At 35.5% G+C, this 18,650-nt stretch overlaps 1 protein-coding gene across 1 annotated transcript in view; it reads right to left on the bottom strand.

Annotated features, from left to right (window-relative positions):
• The window catches only part of LOC129228345 (insulin-like peptide receptor), a 158,036-nt gene that overhangs the window by 42,865 nt on the left and 96,521 nt on the right, over window positions 1-18,650 (bottom strand). Inside the window, exons 5-10 of the mRNA XM_054863027.1 lie at window positions 16,962-17,145; window positions 13,108-13,206; window positions 7,181-7,328; window positions 5,096-5,310; window positions 4,505-4,637; window positions 4,139-4,192 (exon numbers count right to left, since the gene is read on the bottom strand). Of these exons, the coding sequence (XP_054719002.1) occupies window positions 4,139-4,192; window positions 4,505-4,637; window positions 5,096-5,310; window positions 7,181-7,328; window positions 13,108-13,206; window positions 16,962-17,145 (833 nt within the window). The remainder of the gene's footprint in view (window positions 1-4,138; window positions 4,193-4,504; window positions 4,638-5,095; window positions 5,311-7,180; window positions 7,329-13,107; window positions 13,207-16,961; window positions 17,146-18,650) is intronic.

Raw genomic sequence — 18,650 nt, 5'->3', positions numbered from 1 at the left:
AATCAAGATTTTTCCTTTTATTTCTTTCTTGTGGCATCTAGCACCTTCACAAACACTTTGGGGAAGGAACTCTTGAGTACTGTAGCACCTTTGGTACATTCATAATATTTTTAGAATATACAAATACAAATACAAAAGTGACGACCAGCAACAGGCTCTGGGCCCAGCTAGACTGGTCCTAGTCAATTTACAATCCCCAGTGAAGATCAATGGCCCTCTTAAAACTGCCTACTCCTTTGCTCATTACCACCTCTTCCGGTAAGCTGTTCCAAGGTTCCACTACCCTGCTAAAATAATAATTTTTCCTAATATCCATGTTAGCCTGAGATTTAAATAGCTTAAAACAATAACCCCTTGTCCTGTTTTCAGTGCTAAACTTTAGCCCCGTAACATCTTTCGTTTTAATAAATTTAAACAGCTGAATCATGTCCCCTCGGTCTCTTCTTTGCTCAAGACTGTACATTTTTAGCCTTCTAAGCCTGGAATCATAATCTAAGTGGGAAAGTCCACTTATTAGCCTTGTAGCCCGCCTTTGAACCCTTTCCAATACATTAATGTCTTTCTTAAGATAAGGAGACCAAAACTGAATAGCATACTCCAAATGGGGTCTTACCAAACTTCTATATAAGGGCAGAAGAACTTCTTTAGATTTATTTGAAATAGATCTATTGATAAACCCAAGCATCTTATTGGCTTTGTTGCTAGCAATGCTGCACTGTTGGCTAAACTTTAAATCCTGACTTATTAGGACCCCCAGATCAGTAACTTTGTCTGCCTGACTAATGACTGAACCTTGCAAATAATAACTTGTACACTTATTTCCATGCCCTAAATGTAGCACTTGACATTTCCCAACATTAACAGCCATACCCCATTTATCAGCCCACTCCGTAATATGATCTAGATCCTCTTGCAGCTGATTTGCTTGTTCTTCATTTTCTACAGTCCCCATAACTTTGACATCATCAGCAAAACAATTCATGTTCCCAGAAATATTTTTGTGAATATCGTTCATAAAGACAATGAACAAAACAGGCCCTAACACTGATCCTTGAGGAACCCCGCTTAAGACCTCACTCCAATTAGAATAATTTCCCCTTACAACTACTCTTTGTTTCCTTCCGGTCAGCCAATTTTTTACCCAAATGAAAGTTTTCCCTCCTATTCCTATATCAGCTAATTTGCTAAGTAGAGCAACATGCGGTACCTTATCGAAAGCTTTTTGAAAATCAATGTAAACAACATCTACAGGCTTCTTATTGTCCAAAGCCATGGTAACTTTGTCATAGAAATGTAATAAATTAGTTGCACAAGATTTACCTTTCCTAAAACCGTACTGAAAACTAGTCAATAGATTATTAGTCTCTAGAAAATTTACTATCTTAATTTTCATCAATGTTTCAAAACTTTTGCAAACCACCGAAGTTAGACTCACAGGTCTATAATTTCCCGCACTCCCTTTAGACCCTTTCTTGAAGAGTGGTGTAATGTTAGCCAGCTTCCAGTCCTCTGGCACTGTCCCCGAATTATAAGAAGCATTGAAAATGTTTGCGATTACATCTGCTAATTCCTCTGCACATTCAACTAAAATTTTCGGATAAATATTATCTGGCCCCAGAGCCTTAGTCTCTTTAATTTTTTTCAAATGAAGTAAAACGTCATCCCTGGAAAATACAAAGTCCTCAAGCTGTACTATAGCTTGTGTCTTGTTGGTGTCAACTGTTGAGATACAGTTATCGTTAAAAACACTCAAAAAAAAGTTATTAAGAACATTAGCAATATCACTATCGTCCTGAATTAAAATTCCGTGCTCATCAACCAGTGGCCCAATATGATTATTTCGAACTTTCCCCGAATTAGCGTATGCAAAAAACCTCTTGGGATTCCTGTTTATGTTATCTGCCAGTCTTTGCTCCAACTCTCTTTTCTGAATCCGTACCAAATACTTAACTTTACGCCTTGCCTTACAATATTGGAGCCTATCTGCACTGTGACCTGTTTCTCTAAACCTATGAAAAGCAGCTTGCTTGTAATTTAGAGCGTCTTTAGTTTCCCTGGAGAACCACATTGGCCAAATTTTTGTGTTGACACCCTTTCTCCTAAAAGGAACATGATCCCTAACCGCATTCGCTAGATTTTCCTTAAACTCTCCCCACTGAAGATTCACATCGCTATTGTCCAATCCAGAAGAAAAAACTGCTTTCAAACTCTGCCGAAGTGCCACAAAGTCAGTATTTCTGAAATTGGGCACAAACCTAAAATTCTCTACTTTGTGCATATCAAATTTAATCCCAAACCTAATACTGTTGTGGTCACTATCTCCAATGTGTTCCCCTACACATAACCCTGAACAGAGCCTTCCATGTCGCAGAAAACTAGATCTAAAATCGGGTCCTGTCGAGTACTCTGAGTTACAATTTGATCTAAGAAAAAGTCACCAATTACTTTCAAAAAATCCTCTTCTCTGCTATTATTATGGTAAAAATTATTCCAATCAATTCCTGGAAAATTAAAATCTCCCATTATGATGACTGACCCCTTGCTAAAAATGTCACTAATAATACTAAACATCTGTTCGTCTTGACCCTGGTTTAAGTTGGGTGGCCTATAAATATTCCCCAAACGTAGTTTTTTGCCCTTATTACTAATCAACTCCAGCCAAATCATATCAATCTCATTAGGTTTATCATTAATTACCAATTCATTGCAAATTAAAGTGTCTCTGACATAAAATAAAACCCCACCACCTCTTTTACCTACTCTATCTTGTCTAAACAAATTATACCCAGCGATAGATAATAAATCATCATCACTTTCGGTAGCCCATGTCTCGGCAACTCCAATAATATCCAACCTCTCGTCTATAATTATGCTTTTCAATTCTTCCATCTTGTTCCTAATACTACGAGCATTTGTATAAAAAACCTTAAGTAAGCCCATCTTACTTTTATTTAATGCTGCACGATTGTTTGAATCCCAAGTGTTAAAATCTTTTCTCTTATTAACCACCCTATTTCCGTTTCTACTAAAATCCCGATAGTTAGTACCCTTTCGAATTCTGCTCCTTAAACCATGCCCCCCATTCCAACTTAGTTTTTTGATTCTGAAGACTCTAAAACCAAACCACTAACCATTTTGACCCCTGTAGAGCTCAGATGTAGGCCATCCCTAGCAATCCAATCTCGTTTACATCTACTCCACACATCAATAAACCTGATACTACGCTTAACGCAAATTTCCTTGAGTACCAGGTTCATACACCTAGCCCGTTGGTTTAACCAACTCCTATGCACTCCATACCTGGGAAGCAAACCAACCACTTGGACATTTGCCGAACAGTTGGTTGCTTTGTCCAACAGGGAATCCCATTCCTTTGTAAACTCATCATTGTTACTATGGCCTACATCGTTAGTTCCCACCCACAAAGTAACTACATCCTCTTTATTAAATAACCCCTTCTTTTCAGCAACCCTATTTACATCTCTCACCCGAGCCCCTGGCAAACAACATCTAGCCACCTTACATCTAACTCTGCCTATTGAGTTTCCCACCTCACGCACCATTGAATCTCCCAAAATTATACCCTTTAATATCTATTTTACTCTATTTTCATACATTGACAGAAAAGGTTTAATATGTATAGCCTGGGGCAAAGGAGAGTCAGAGGGGACATGATTCAGTTGTTTAAATTTATAAAATGAATGCACAGAAAGAAGGACGAGGGGTCTGTTTTAAGCTATTCAAATCTTAGGCTAACCTGGAAATTAGAATAATTACTACTTTAGTAGGGTCGTTGGCACTTAGAACAGCTTACCGGAAGAGGCGGTAATGAGCATGGGCTTGATAGCTTTAAAAGGGCCACTGATCTTTATTGAGGATTCATAAATTGACTAGGACCAGCCTAGCTGGGCCCAGAGTCTGTTGCTGGTCATCACATTTGTATTTGTAATTTAACTAGAACATGCAATTATGTTACATCAAATTATGTATTTCAAGTAATTTTATACAGTCAGAGACATCCCTGAAGTTGCTTGTCCAATGATCCAAATATTTGCATATCCAAACTAGGAACAGTCCCTACACGTTCAGATAAATCAGTGCTCTATCATAGTTTTAAAAAGAAAGGAAAAAAACTTACACATCCGTTCCACATGCATCACGTCCTTCAAAGATAGTAATATTCTGATATGGTCTGCAAAGAAATAACTTCACTGTAAAAACTACATCCATAAAAAACAAATAAGGTAAACACACCAGTAGTGGCCAGTTCTTCAATAGCGGCCACTTCAAGTTTTTTATTTCAAAAAATAGGATTCCAGGTCTCCCAATAGATTCAAAAGTGCATTGAATCCATTGGGAGACCTGGCATCCTATTTCTTCAAATATAAACCTTGAAGTGGCCACTACCAAAGCACTCTGAAGCACTGGCCACTACTGGTCTGTTTACCTCATATGTGTATATTTAAACAAAGCTAAACCGAAAATAAATTGTCAAATGGCTTACGTTTCCCTATAGTAAATAACATAGCCAAGTAGAGACCTCTCGTCAAATAAATACTTTCGAAAACTGTCCCACCTAACTTTCACCACCGAAGGAGCCAAATTGATGACGGAGACATTCATGTTAGTAACATCACCTACAAAAAAAAAAAAAAAAAAAAAAGTCAAATTATAACTAAGCTGTTGAACAACTGATTGCACAACAGGCTACCACTGCAAAAATCTATAAGTTTATGCTTACTACGGTTCACTTTTATGAAGAGGCATTAGAGCAGCCAGAAATGCTTTCTGGAAGGGGTTTTTTGATCAAAAATACCTTTTGGAGGTTTTTTTTTAACGATAAATACCGTCTGGAGGGTTTTTGCAAAAATCTATAAGTTTATGCCACTGCAAAAATCTATAAGTTTATGCTTACTACGGTTCACTTTTATGAAGAGGCATTAGAGCAGCCAGAAATGCCTTCTGGAAGGGGTTTTTTGATCAAAAATACCTTTTGGAGGTTTTTTTTTTAACGATAAATACCGTCTGGAGGGTTTTTTTTAAATCAAAAATACCTTCTGGAGGGTTTTTTTTTTGATCAAAAAAGCACACTTACATGCAACTCTGTCTCCATTTGAGCTAGGAGAAACATCTCGATCGTCCCAATCTAATGTCTGTGCAAACTTTTTCAATTCTGTTATCTTACTGGGACATAACTTTGAATTGAAATGGAAGAATATTTTCCCCTTCTTTATACGCAAGGGCTCCTTATGTGTCTTCCAGTCCCACAGTTCTTGTAAGTTTTGATTGTCTAAAACAAGAAAGGCATACCTAAAAAACAAACAAAGGCTTTATTTTAGAGAACTATGCTGCGAAGTAAGCTTTTAAGTTATTACAATTTTAAAAAATAACATTTATAAAAACAGACAAAAAAAAAAAACCTTACTAATTACTAAATGCATATTCATTAAAGCAAACTTATGAAAAATAATATTTAACCTTTCAGTACTATGCTAGGATGACCGATTCAAGATTCCTTGTCAAGTTTATTTAATTTTTTTAAGGGGAAGAAAGGGAGAAATCGTAAAACTACAAAAAGTTTAAAGCTAAAAAATTCTTTACGTGTGACTTATAACTTTGAAGCAAAATGGATACTAAAAGTTTCAAATCTTAAAAAAGCAATTTTAAAATGTTTGTGCTTATGTTAGAGGAAAGAAAGTTTGAGACATTAGTGGATATCTCCTGGAAAATTTTCAAAATTGGAGATTTTAAAAACTCTATTTCAGTTAAACTTATGGAGTAGTAGTAGCAGGAGGAGGAGACATGCACGGGCGAGGGCAGGTTGGCTGCCTAAAAGATCCTTTCCAAATTGAATTAAAATATTGCAATTTTCGGTAAAGATAGGGGAGAAGGAAGGTTTGGGTTCCGTCCTGAACTTCAAAAAAAAAAAAAAAAGATGTTGGTTTTAAGCTACCTTTGATAGCAATAGGAGGGTACAGATTCCTCTCAGAAACTTTCTGAAATTGAAATTTTAAACAGTAATTTTAGGATATCTTTACTGAAGTCATGGGGCGTAACCAGAGCAGGGCAAGGAAGAGCACTTGCCCCCCTATTTCCAAAATAAAAACATTTAAAACTAAAAAGTAGAAAAAATTTCAAAATATTGGCTAATTGATGCTTGCTTACATTTCAAAACTTTTCAATGCCTTCGGCACAAACAACTTAGTGACTGATTTCAAAAGTGTATATTTCTTTTTTGAGAGTTGTTTCAAAACAGAAAATTATTGGTACTTTGATGAGTTGATCCCTCAATACCACTATGAAGGTAATGCAGCGTCAGAAATGTCCCTTTTCCGTGAATTCCCGACAAAAAAGTACTCTTTCTTATGCAATTGTGTGTTCCCTCCTCATACACCAAAAAAAAAAAAAAAAAAAATTTAACTTAAAAAAAGTGCCTCTTTCCACGCTTGTTATTTCAGAACTTTCCAGCAGAAGGATGGGCACTCAATGCATTTATTGGGAAAAAAAAGAACAAAATACATACACAAATGCAAAATATATTGTTTGCAAAATCTGGGGGATAGAGAGCCATTGTGTCCCTTGATTGACACCATTACAGGTCTGCCCCCCCCCCCCCCATCAATTCTGACCTGAATACCCCTTGGCTGAACCCAATTTGGGAACATTCGAAGGATATCTCAGGAAAATTTTAACACTGAAGTGCAGACATAAGTCATGTTCAGGGGAATGTTAAAGGAAGCGTTCAGAGGCCCTCCTCTGATACGTTTAAGTTTTTAGAATGCAATTTCTAGCTACCATTGGCAATGTTATGAGGCACAAGGCGGTTACGGATCTCTCTCAGAAATTTTCTAACATTTAAATCTTAGATGCAATTTGAGACTATCTTTGGTAGTAACGTCTAAGGTATTTGAACTTAGTTAAACTGGATACTTGATGATGGGTTTTTAGGAATTGCAAGGAAAAACCCAGTAAAACATAATAAAAATTAGCACCAAAAAAAACCCGAAATTCAGGGCTAACAATCGCCGAATTGAACTGAAGTTTCTTGGAATTGGCATAGGGTTCCTACAGTTCTTTACTCAGAATTCCAAGCAAATACAGATGGAGAACCTGGTTTGCTCAAAAAACAGATCGTAGTTTAAAATTTTTCAAACAGAATGAAACAAAAAGTGACACTCACTCTTTTTTGTCAAGCTGCTCTCCATGAATGGTAGTCAGTGACTTCAAGAAATTTAGAGAGACCAAAGGAAAAGAGCGTGCCACTTTCAGATAACCATGGATCTCTTCAATCATGTTCATATTCTCTTCCAGTTCTTTTATAACATTTGCTGCAAAATGAGATTTCTAAAATAAATATATTTTATTCAGAAAAACCCTCTTTCATACACATGAAAAGTAATATATTCAAAACAAGCATGAGTTGATGCCATTTTATATAATTTTTTTTTTCATACTTTTAAACAAAAAAATACAGTACTTTTCTGTAGTACTACGTATAGGGGCTTTCTCATTTAGACTATGATTCCAGGCTTAGAAGGCTAAAAATGTACAGTCTTGAGCAAAAAAGAGACCGAGGGGACATGATTCAGTTGTTTAAATTTATTAAAATGAAAGATGTTACGGGGTTGAAGTTTAGCACTGAAAACAGGACAAGGGGTCATTGTTTTAAGCTATTTAAATCTCAGGCTAACACGGATATCAGGAAAAATTATTATTATAGCAGGGTAGTGGAACCTTGGAACAGCTTACCGGAAGAGGTGGTAATGAGCACGGGAGTCGATAGTTTTAAGAGGGCCATTGATCTTCACTGGGGATTGTAAATTGACTAGGACCAGTCTAGCTGGGTCCAGAGCCTGTTGCTGGTCATCACTTTTGTATTTGTATGGTGCAGTCATTTAAACAGTTCAAGACACTTTCAGTCAGTTTTAGACAGGTTCGGGCAGTAAAAACTTTGTCCTACCCAAAAACCAGTTTCCGATGCCCAAGCCCTCAACTGCTGCTATATGTTACAGATGGTATATGCTACAGATGGTAATTGCATGGCAAAGCCAAAGACAATAAGGTTCAAATAAAGAAAGCAAAATACTACAACTGCTTGAACATGTTTCATATAACCACACATTACTCTTGACAAAGAAATATGCAAACATCCAAAGCATAAATTAAGCCCAGGTTCCCACTTCTACTTTTTAAAACCAAAGCACAGGTTGAAATGATAAGTAAAGAAAATTCTACCCAAAACATTTGGCAGGAAGTTAACGCTCTTTGAGATTTTTCAGATGTGACTTTTGACTCATTATAGTCAGCGCATATGAAAAAACCTGATCATCCGTGAGTCAAAATAAAAACTTAAAATTTATTGTACTGTAAGAAACTGAAGTGAAGAGAGTTTCAAGTGAATGATAAATGTGTGCACGAGAAAACGTCAGAACACTGAAAAATAAAATTAAAATCTGTAGGAGTTTAAAAATGGTGCTGTAATGCACAAATGTTTTTGGCTCTGTAGTTTTCTGGTAGTTTTAGCAAAATAAATGTCTTTTTTATGAAGAAAAGGTGAACTTCTTGGATTCCAGCACCACGCATTGATTAATGCAGTCCTGATAAAATAATTCATCGTTTGAACTTTGAGTTTGTATTCAACATAATTTTGGCGTCCGTGACAGGACGGGTGCTTGGAACTTGTATAAGAAGATGGATTTAACTACATTGAAAGCTCAGAGAAAAGGACTGAGGGCGTCTTTTACCCTCAGTATGAAAAAAATTGAAGCTGAACTTTTGAAGGAAATTACTAGGTTCGGATGAACTTTTAATTTTAAGAAATCAGATTTCTGACAAATTCAAGCGGCTAGATGATTGTCAGAGCATAATATCTGAGCTGTTGTTGAAAGATAAAAATGCCGAGGAGGCTTATTATGAAGATTGTGAAGAAGCAGAAAATTATCGGGACAAGTTTATTCAAATTTGCTCTCTGCTTGATTTAAAGTTTGAAAATGTTCAGCGTAAAGGGAACATTAGTAAGCGCAACTTTAAGCTGCCGACGATAGAACTTAAAAAGTTTAACGGCGAAGCAAGAGAATTTTTAAATTTTTGGAGCCAGTTCAAGAAAATCCATGAGGACAAGGGCATTGATAATGAAGATAAAATGCAGTATTTAATTCAATCAATGGAACCTGGTTCGACGGCAGAAAGATTAGTGCTGAGTTTTCCTGCTACCGGAGAAAATTATAGTAGAGCAATACAGCAGTTATAGGAAAGATTTGGCCATGATGATCTGCTGGTGCAAGTGCATGTTCGAGATTTATTGAGACTAGTTATGAAAAATGCTGCCGCAGGACGGGGGAAAGCTGATCTTCCGTCCCTCTATGACGAATTGGAAGGAAAACTTCGCGCGTTGGAAACCCTTGGACGGACAAAAGAGAAGTATGGAGATTTCTTGACGCCTTTGGTTGAGAGCTGTCTGCCGGAAGAAGTTTTAGTAACGTGGGAAAGAAGCCGAAATTATAATTTAACCGAAGATAAGAACTGTCGCAGTTTAGAGCAGTTAATGAACTTTCTTCACCAAAAAGTCAATGGAGAAGAAATGGTTCGTCTTGCAAGAGCTGGTTTCGGCGCAAATCCAAATTTGTGCAAACGAGAGCCCACAACTGAGAAGGAAAGCGACCTGCCGACAGCTGCAGCGTTAGTAAGTACTGAGAAAGAAGGTAAGCGATTTCAACGTTGTATTTTTTGTGAAAAAGGTCATTCAAGTAAAAGATGTTTCATTGCAAAAAAGATGACTGTAAATGAAAAACAAAAAATATTGTTAAAAAAGGGGGTTTGTTTTATATGTTTTAATACAAATCATATTAGTAAATATTGTAATGTAAAAGGAGAGTTAAAATGTAATGGTTGTGGAGAACCTCATTTTTATGTAATGTGTCCAAAGCTAGAAGTCAAAAATTGTGAATCTAAAGATGTAGTAGTTTCTAAGTCTGAAAATTCTCTCTCTAACTTTGATAAAACTCAAACTGTATTTTTGCAAACTCTGTGTGTTCGGATTAAATGTAATAATCGAGAAAAAATAATTTGGGCTTTGGCAGATTCTGGTAGTCAAAGTAGTTATGTAAGTCAGAAAGTTTTGTCTGAGCTAAAAGCAACTCCACTTCGTGAAGAAACAGTGATTCACTCGTTATTTGGGGGGAGGGAAACGAACCCAAAACGGCATAAGATATTCACTGTTGAAGTGAGGGGTTTGAAAGGGTCTTTTGCTTGTAGTTTTGAAGCTCTTTCTGAAAGGAAAATTTGTAGTTTTATACCAAAAGTTAGCAATCCTTATATTTTGAATGAATTAAAGAAAAAGAATATTGAAGTTTCTGATTCTCTTTGTAAAATGAAAGAAATTGATCTTTTAAAAGGGGCAGATGTTTTAGGAAAATTGCTGACGGGACGTTCAGTAAATTTAGAATCCGGCCTTACTGCTGTAGAAATGAAACTTGGATGGACTGTTGTGGGTAAGCAGAACACAAATGAGAAAGATGATGTTTTCAGAACATTATCGATGCATGCTAAAAATATTCCTTTGAATGAATTGTGGGAACTTGAAAGTATAGGAATAACAGATCCCACTTGCAATGTTAATAAGAAAGCATGCATAGGAGAATATTTAGCTGAATTTGAGGATAAATTGAAAATTCTTCCTTGTGGAAGATATGAAGTAGAGCTTCCTTGGAAGTATGATTTTTCGAACTTACCAGATGATAAGGATTTAGCCTGGAAAGGGAACGAAAAAATTATTAAGTCAAAATGTAGTAATTTGCTTGAGGATTACCAAAATGTATTCAAAGAATGGGAAAACTTGAATATTATTGAGCGCATACCAGATTCGGAATTAGAGAATAAGTGCCACTATCTACCACATAGGCCTGTTATAAAAATAGATCGTAAGACCACAAAAGTTCGGCCTGTTTTTGATGCTTCTAAAGGAGCTTACGTGGCGTGCGTCTACGTTCGATCAGTGGAAAATGAAGTTAAAATATATCTTGTTAGGGTTAAATGTAGAGTAGATCCACTAAAATCACTGAGTATTCCTCAGTTAGAGCTTATCTCTTGCTGCATAGATGCTAGACTTTTGCAAGAAAAATGGAAATTGACTCAGCCTGAGTTGTGGAAACATATTTTTGGAACAATGAATATAGCTGATGTATTGTCGCGAGAATTCAGCCCTAGACAATTCTTTGACTTCAAGCGGTGGGAATTACCGACCTGGCTGAAGCTGGCGCCAGAAAAGTGGCTATTATGTGAAGTAGATTGGAGACCAAAAGAAGTAGACGCGGAGAGAAAAATATTAACAATTATCACTATTGATCTGAATCTGGACGCACCGCTTTTGCCTCCAAAGTTGGTTCGTATTGTTAATGAATTACTAAAATGAACTCCTGGCAAATCAGTGTTGAATTATGAAGAGTTAAACGCATTGATATGTGATTGTGAATTTGTAATTAATTCAAGGCCTCTAACATATGGGTCGGAAAACCTTCAGGAGTTGATTCCTCTCACACCTGCAATGTTCCTTATTGAAAACCGTAGTTCTGCTGTTACAGATATTGATCGTGTGGATTTGCAAAGTCTAAGAAAGAGAATAAGATATAGATATAAGCTGTTCAATGATTTGAGACAGCGTTTCAGAAAAGAATATTTAGGCCAATTAATTCAAAAACACAATGAGAAGCCAAACCGAGAGCCAAGAGTTGGCGAAATTATTTTAATGATTCTTGGGCGAGATAAAAGGGTTCGCGCTGTTTGGCTCAAATCTCAAAATGGGAAGTTTGGTCGTCCAGTGGAACGTGTTTACATATTGGAGATACGTACTGATGATGAGGCAGTTGCAATTTGAGACAAAGCAATGAGTGAGAAGGAATCATATCCTAAGGAAGGTGTTCAGAAGACTTCTGTTGTTAAAAAGTGTTATCCTGATTACCAGATGTGGAAGGTGTGTGAAAGAACCAAAAAGACTGGATCTTTTAAATAATGAGTGTTACATGTTTGAGACCCTTCCCAGAGTCTCAAAGGGGGGAGGTATGTTAGAAACTGAAGTGAAGAGAGTTTCAAGTGAATGAGAAATGTGTGCACGAGAAAATGTCAGAACACTGAAAAATAAAATTAAAAATCTGTAGGAGTTTTAAAATGGTGCTGTAATGCACAAATGTTTTTGGCTCTGAAGTTTTCTGGTAGTTTTAGCAAAATAAATGTCTTTTTTATGAAGAAAAGGTGAACTTCTTGGATTCCAGCACCACGCATTGATTAATGCAGTCCTGATAAAATAATTCATCGTTTGAACTTTGAGTTTGTATTCAACAGTACACTCGCTGATTACTGTTTACTAACTAAAAGATACATTACAATAAAGAATGTAGGCAACAGAGCCACACTTTATTAGGCAAGCAATATTTTGGCAGTGACATCTATTGGTGGAAAACGAAAGAGATAATAACTACTTCTACTTTTATTACTAGTGAAACAGTTCGGGTTTTAAAATAAATTACTGTAGCCTCAATCCAAAGCAAAACTGCCACTAGAAAGGAAATCAAGGTGTTATGATATGGATATTTGTTTTCATTTGCGCATTTGGATTTTATATTATATAAAGCAATACTAGCGGCAAAAAATGAACAGAAAAGCATGATGACATATAAAATAAATATGGTCGTGAAAGTTTGTACGACAATGTTCAGCAGATTCAATCACCAAGTTCAAATTACATTTAAAGCATGAGTTAATGATATTTTACATTATTTGCGTTTACAAATTTTTTAAACAAAAAAACACCTTTCTTTAGTAGCCTTGAGGTAAACTGCCTGCAACATACTAATTTGCATTCGACGAAGACCAGCCTAGCTGAGCCAGAGGGCTGGCTAACAGCCTGTTGCTGGTTGTCACTTTTGTATTTGAATTATGCTGCAATGTATTTTTCAAAGGTTGGTGGAAGTCCTCCAAAAAAACCTTCTAAAGGAACTTAGTGAGGATTTTATTACTCTCTCTAAGGGTTCAGAAAAGAAACTGACAATTTTTTAATGCCACTGATTTATACTACTACAATAAAGCACTGGATATGTGAAATGAAACACTGACCACCGCCTTGTATGTGTATCTCTAAAGATCCATTGAGGTAGGTGCATCCACTTAATTTCTGAGCAGCACTAACATGGTCCACAACCAGTCCTTGGCAAACTGTAAGAAAAGAACACCTGGGTGAGACAATGACAAAAATTTAAGATGCAACAAATATAACCATTTTTTGCTTTCAATGATATTATGCACTTGAAAGACAACATTGTACAGGGCTGTCCGCAAATGAAATCACTTATTTTTAACAAGTTTGACCCTTCTACCCTCCTTAGTCACAAAGTGTCACACTTTACCACGCCCTCTCCCCCCTTGTTACAACATAGATGGTATTCTGCCAATGTTTATGATTCTCAAGACTTCAACCAAATGTGCATAGCAAACGTTCAGTCATTACCAACATAATGTTGAAATTAAAGAGGGGGGAGTGGAGACAATCCCACTTTGGACTACGAATATTGTGAAAATAGCCTTGTGGATTTTATTACTAAAAGAGTTAAATGGCTAAGAACAGTGTTTCTTTCAGGCCCCCTGGAAGAGGCCAATTACCCCCGGGGAAAAATTTCAATTGCACTTGTTTTACTATGTAAAGAAAAAAAAAGAAAGAAGGATGGAAAGCCCCTTGCTGTCAACAAACTCCTAAAAGCACTTTTTTTTTCCCTGGAAATATACATGCAATTAATTAATGAACAAGATATGTTTCCCCCTTTTTATTACCTTCTTTTGTTTGTTGCTTGCTTATTTCTGTTCTTGTAGGTATGAGGTGGTTGGAACTATGTTATCTATTATCTATCTCGTTGTTAACTTACACAATACATTGGTGAAGTTCATATCGGAACTTTAGGACATGTACTCTCACTCTGTGGGCACTCATGGAGCCATGGTACATCTCGTTGGAAATCAAAAGTTTCTAGGATAAGGATCATTGTATGGAGGGGAAGGGATATTGCGCTGTGAGTTATCTCTGGCGGGCTGTGATAGAAATGCCTATGTTCATTTATTTCTCTTTTATATGACAAATAACATGGAGTCATTAACGTCTTCTTTTCGAAAGAAATGTCTGAAAATTTGTCATATTTTAAGTCTCTATCCAAAATTCTTCACTGTCTTTAGCGATCATCTTTGCAATCAGAGTGAATAAAAAAATATTCGGAGGGGGAGGTGGGGGGGAATGTTTTTTAATATTTTTTTCCTTAGTTCAAAAACTTATTTTCAATAACCACTTGTGATAATATTGTACTGTTCGTTCTAAAAATCAAAATAGCTCTTTGAAAATTTCTCATGCGTGCTTATTTGACAATTAATAACTTATGTTCAAATTTAGTAATATTATCCATTTTTTCAATTCAAAATATTTCAATTTTTAAAAAGGTTATTTTTTTTCAACTTTGTTTTATCTTAATTTCTTTACTTAGTTTTATTTATGTATTTAATTAATTATTTAGTTTTGCACATATTACAAAACCATCTTTTGCATATGTAATCACTAATTTTGGTCCCTTTTGATGCTTAGTGCAAAAAATGTATAAAAGGTTTTTTTTTTAATGTATATTATTGTGTTTTTAATAAAATTGTTTGTTACTTCTTGCTTCGAGTAAGTTAAAAAGAAAAAAGAAAAAAAGGGCATTTTTTTTAGCGCATATTTTTTTTTTTTAGCTTTTAGAGAATAATTTAAGTATTTTTAGTGCATTTTTATGCATGCATTTCTTCATGATTTTTAGTGCACATAATCCGGGTTCTAATCATTTTCCTTGTTTTGTTTTTCCTGTGAAACTTGGTGAGAGTTATTTTTCTTCACAATTCGCAATTTTTATTTTATTACATATTATTGTCAGTTTTAGGAATTACAAGACAATCTAATAAAACAAATTTCGATTTCAGAAGGAGCAATTCAACGAATATTTGTTTCTGTAAATGTGCTCAATTTAAAATAATTTTTATTACATGATATTCATGCTTCATTGGGTGTTTTATAAATTTAAAAGTTTTTTATGCATTTACAGTGTGACAGAGGATCGTCAATATGAAACTTGATAATATTTTTCTCACTTCGAGTTATTTTGGGTATATATAATGGTTAAGAAATATTTTCATTACATCTTTTTTTGTGTTTTCCAATATCCCCCCCCCCCCAAACATTGCAGTACCATCAGTTTTTTGATCTGTTACATTGTTATGGGTGCGATATGATGAACCAGGAGTGTTTTTTAAAACTCATATTGTCCCGCCCGTGGACGAATACAGGGATTTATTTGAGGAGGGGCGGGCAACCCAAACACAAAGGTAACTTTGCAAATTGAAGTTATAAAATTATTCAGAGTTGGTAATTTTGAGTTAATTTCTTGGGGGGGGGGGGTCATGTCCCACTCCTTAAATATGCCCTTGACCTCTCGAACTCTTAAAGTGCCCAGCACCCTTAAATACACCCTTGCCCCCACAACCTTTCAAAGTACCTCCCAACCCCCACGAGTAAAAAGTCTGAAAGAAACACAGGCCAAGAAGATTTCCTTCTTATTTCAAACTGTTAACTAAGAATTAATCTAAGCCATAAACCTTAATGTGCATCAATATGTTTTAGCACAAGATTAAACCAATGAGAATACAGAAAACAAAAGCAGAAGAAAATAGCATTTTTATCTTTGTGAAATAAACATAAGGGGGGACAACTTATTAAAACATTTAATCTGCTGATTCAAAATGTCTTTATTGTAATCAAACCGTGTATTGGTAGCACTTTTTGTTACAGCTTCTTGTCACAAACCATCAGAATTTCACAAAACCTCCTCTTATTGAATGTGTGACATTATTTGTGAATGTGTGTGTGTGTGGTCTCAACTGAAAAATATAAGCATCATATATTTTTAGTATTATATATATTTATTACTTCACAAACATTAACAAATCTACTTCCAGCTCTGTTATTGACTATTTCATACGGATAAGTGCATAACAAGGACGAAACTGCAGTCTCTGGGTGTTGTGACCAGGCAGTCGGTATATTGTATGTAATTCTGCCTTAGCCCTGACTTATGGGCGATAACTTACAGCTACATGAAAAGTTGCTTGTTTTAACACATCCAAGCTTTGCTTTCTAAATGTTAACTATAGGATTTCAAAGTACCAACAAAAGCTCATATAATAAGGAATTCAATGATACAGTAGTCTCCACTTAAAGTGATCACTTTGGGACACAATGATTTTGATAACAATAACTGATTGATAACAAAGTGAATGAAATTAGATAATCATATCGATTTATGCCATACATGTTGTGTCAAAGTTTTTTTTTTTAATTTCACGTTATATTTATGTATTGTGCACTCACACTCATTTTTGATATTGCTACACCACCGTAGCCATCTGCACATTTATAACAACATAAGCTACATTTATAAGCCTTGCACTTGAAAGGATTCTAGTTCCAATTAATTTAACATGAAATTGATTTTTATAAAATGGCACTCAAAAGAATTGTTTGAAAACATCAATATCCATTTGCAGTTGTGGAGCTTGGATACGCCACATTGCGGTGATCTAAGAAAATTTAGCCAAAGAGGTGAAACCTTTAAATTTTGTGCGGACAAGGCAGATTTCTCATTGGGCAGGTCATGTACTACGTTAGTGGGTCTTTGTTTTATCTCTTTCAGCAGCCATTGGTCAGAATTTCAACACCTTCTACAGTTTATTTTAATTGTGAAGGAATGTTATAACATATCCTCAAAATTTATGGGGCTACTTATGTTATTATTTAAAAGGGTATAACATAAAACTATATATGTTGAAGAAAAAAAGTAGCAATCCAATTTATTTAGATTTCTTCAATATCAAAGATACAATTCATTTAAAAAATATTATCTTACCTTTCGGACATTTGCCCTCACATTTTTTGCAGACATGTCTGTCTTTCTCACTTTCGACGTAGCCTGCTGGACAATCTATAACGCACTGCCCCATGAAAGCCTTCCAGTACTTGATTGTTTGTTGATTCTCATTATCCTCGTACATTCTGCACTCATTTTCTTGGATGCATCTGCGACCCAACAGCTAGGAATAAAATCAAGTCCTTAGATTAAAATATATTTGCACGTAAGACTTCAGTCATTAGGGCTCGACCGATGGCATTTTTTGGCCGATGGACCGATGCCGATTGTTGGCTGATTGTTCAAAGATGGCCGATTGTTTTCCTCCAAATGGCCGATTGCCGATGGCCGATGGCCGATGCCGTTGGCCGATGGAAAAAAAAATCAAACAGAAATAAATTGATAAAATTGTCAGAGATTTAAAGGATGATTGATTCATTTCACTTTACTTCCTTTCTACGAATAAGGAATTGCAATCACAAAAAATAAAAAAATAAAAATCAGATTTTCACCTAAATTTTTATTTTACGATCACCCAATTTAAACTTCACAAGTTTTTTCGGCACATCTGTACATGCATATGTACCTAAGAACATGTAGATGACCGAAATATCCATTTTGAACGCTTCCTCAGTTAATTATCGCAAATTCTCTTGTGATGTCTTTATGCGCGTAAACTTACGTCACTCAAAAACGTTATGAAATAGTAAGTTGAAAACTCATACGTACGTAGTATGATCTAAAGGTTAGAGGACAAGTTGTATAAAACCTTACCCTGAATAGTTCACATTACCGAAGCAAATCTATCTACAAAATAGTCGCCTTGAACGACTATGCACTTCTGCCAATGTTCGTATAGCATTTAGAAGCGCTCCTGGAAGACATTTTCGCAACTTCCTGCAAGGCCTCTTGCGCTGCTGCTTTAACTTCATCGTAGGGAAGAAGGCGACTTTCATGTTGAGGATGCACGGTTCGATTGGTCAATACTCTGATATGACAAACAAATAACATAACATTTCGTCGGACTTAGCTCCGTGTGACTTTTACCTGTTCCCAGCAAAAAAACATTTGCATGGACGATGCTTTCCTCCGTCAAAAGAAGATAAAGCTGCATCATAGAAGGTAGCGAAAAATGGCTTTCAGAAGTGTTTCCAAAAGTTATATGAACACTGGCTGAAGTACATAGACCCTCAAGGTAAACTTTTGAAGGTGGATGTGCTTCTGTAATGTGAACTATTCTAGGTCAGGTTTTATAAGCTTGTCCCGAACTTTTGGATCGTACTACATACAATCTATATAGGGTGTAGTTATGCTTCTCCTTTTTTGACTGCTGTACAATGAAAGATAAAGAGCAACAGCCAAAAAAAAAAAAAAAAAGAAAAAAAGAAAAAAAGAAAGGAAAAAGGAAGAAAAACAAAAAGACTGTTTAATAAACAATTGATTTTTTTTTAATTGAACATATAACTAAGATTTCAGTAATATTGTAATGATGTATGGATTTAAATTCACTAAACATAGTTAAAAAACATTAAATTATGTTGTTAAATCATTCAAAAAAAATTAAGAATAAAACTATGAAACCGTCAACAAATTACGCAATTAAATTGGAAAGATTGCACGTAGACATTTTTTAGTCATCAAATTAAAAAAAAAAGATAACAGATAAATTACAATACTAAATCATAAAAG

The sequence above is a fragment of the Uloborus diversus genome, chromosome 1 (genome assembly GCF_026930045.1).
Source record: "Uloborus diversus isolate 005 chromosome 1, Udiv.v.3.1, whole genome shotgun sequence".
In the NCBI taxonomy this organism is placed as follows: domain Eukaryota; kingdom Metazoa; phylum Arthropoda; class Arachnida; order Araneae; family Uloboridae; genus Uloborus; species Uloborus diversus.
Note: the sequence above shows the minus strand (reverse complement) of the source record. Positions and strands in the feature narration are given on the sequence as shown.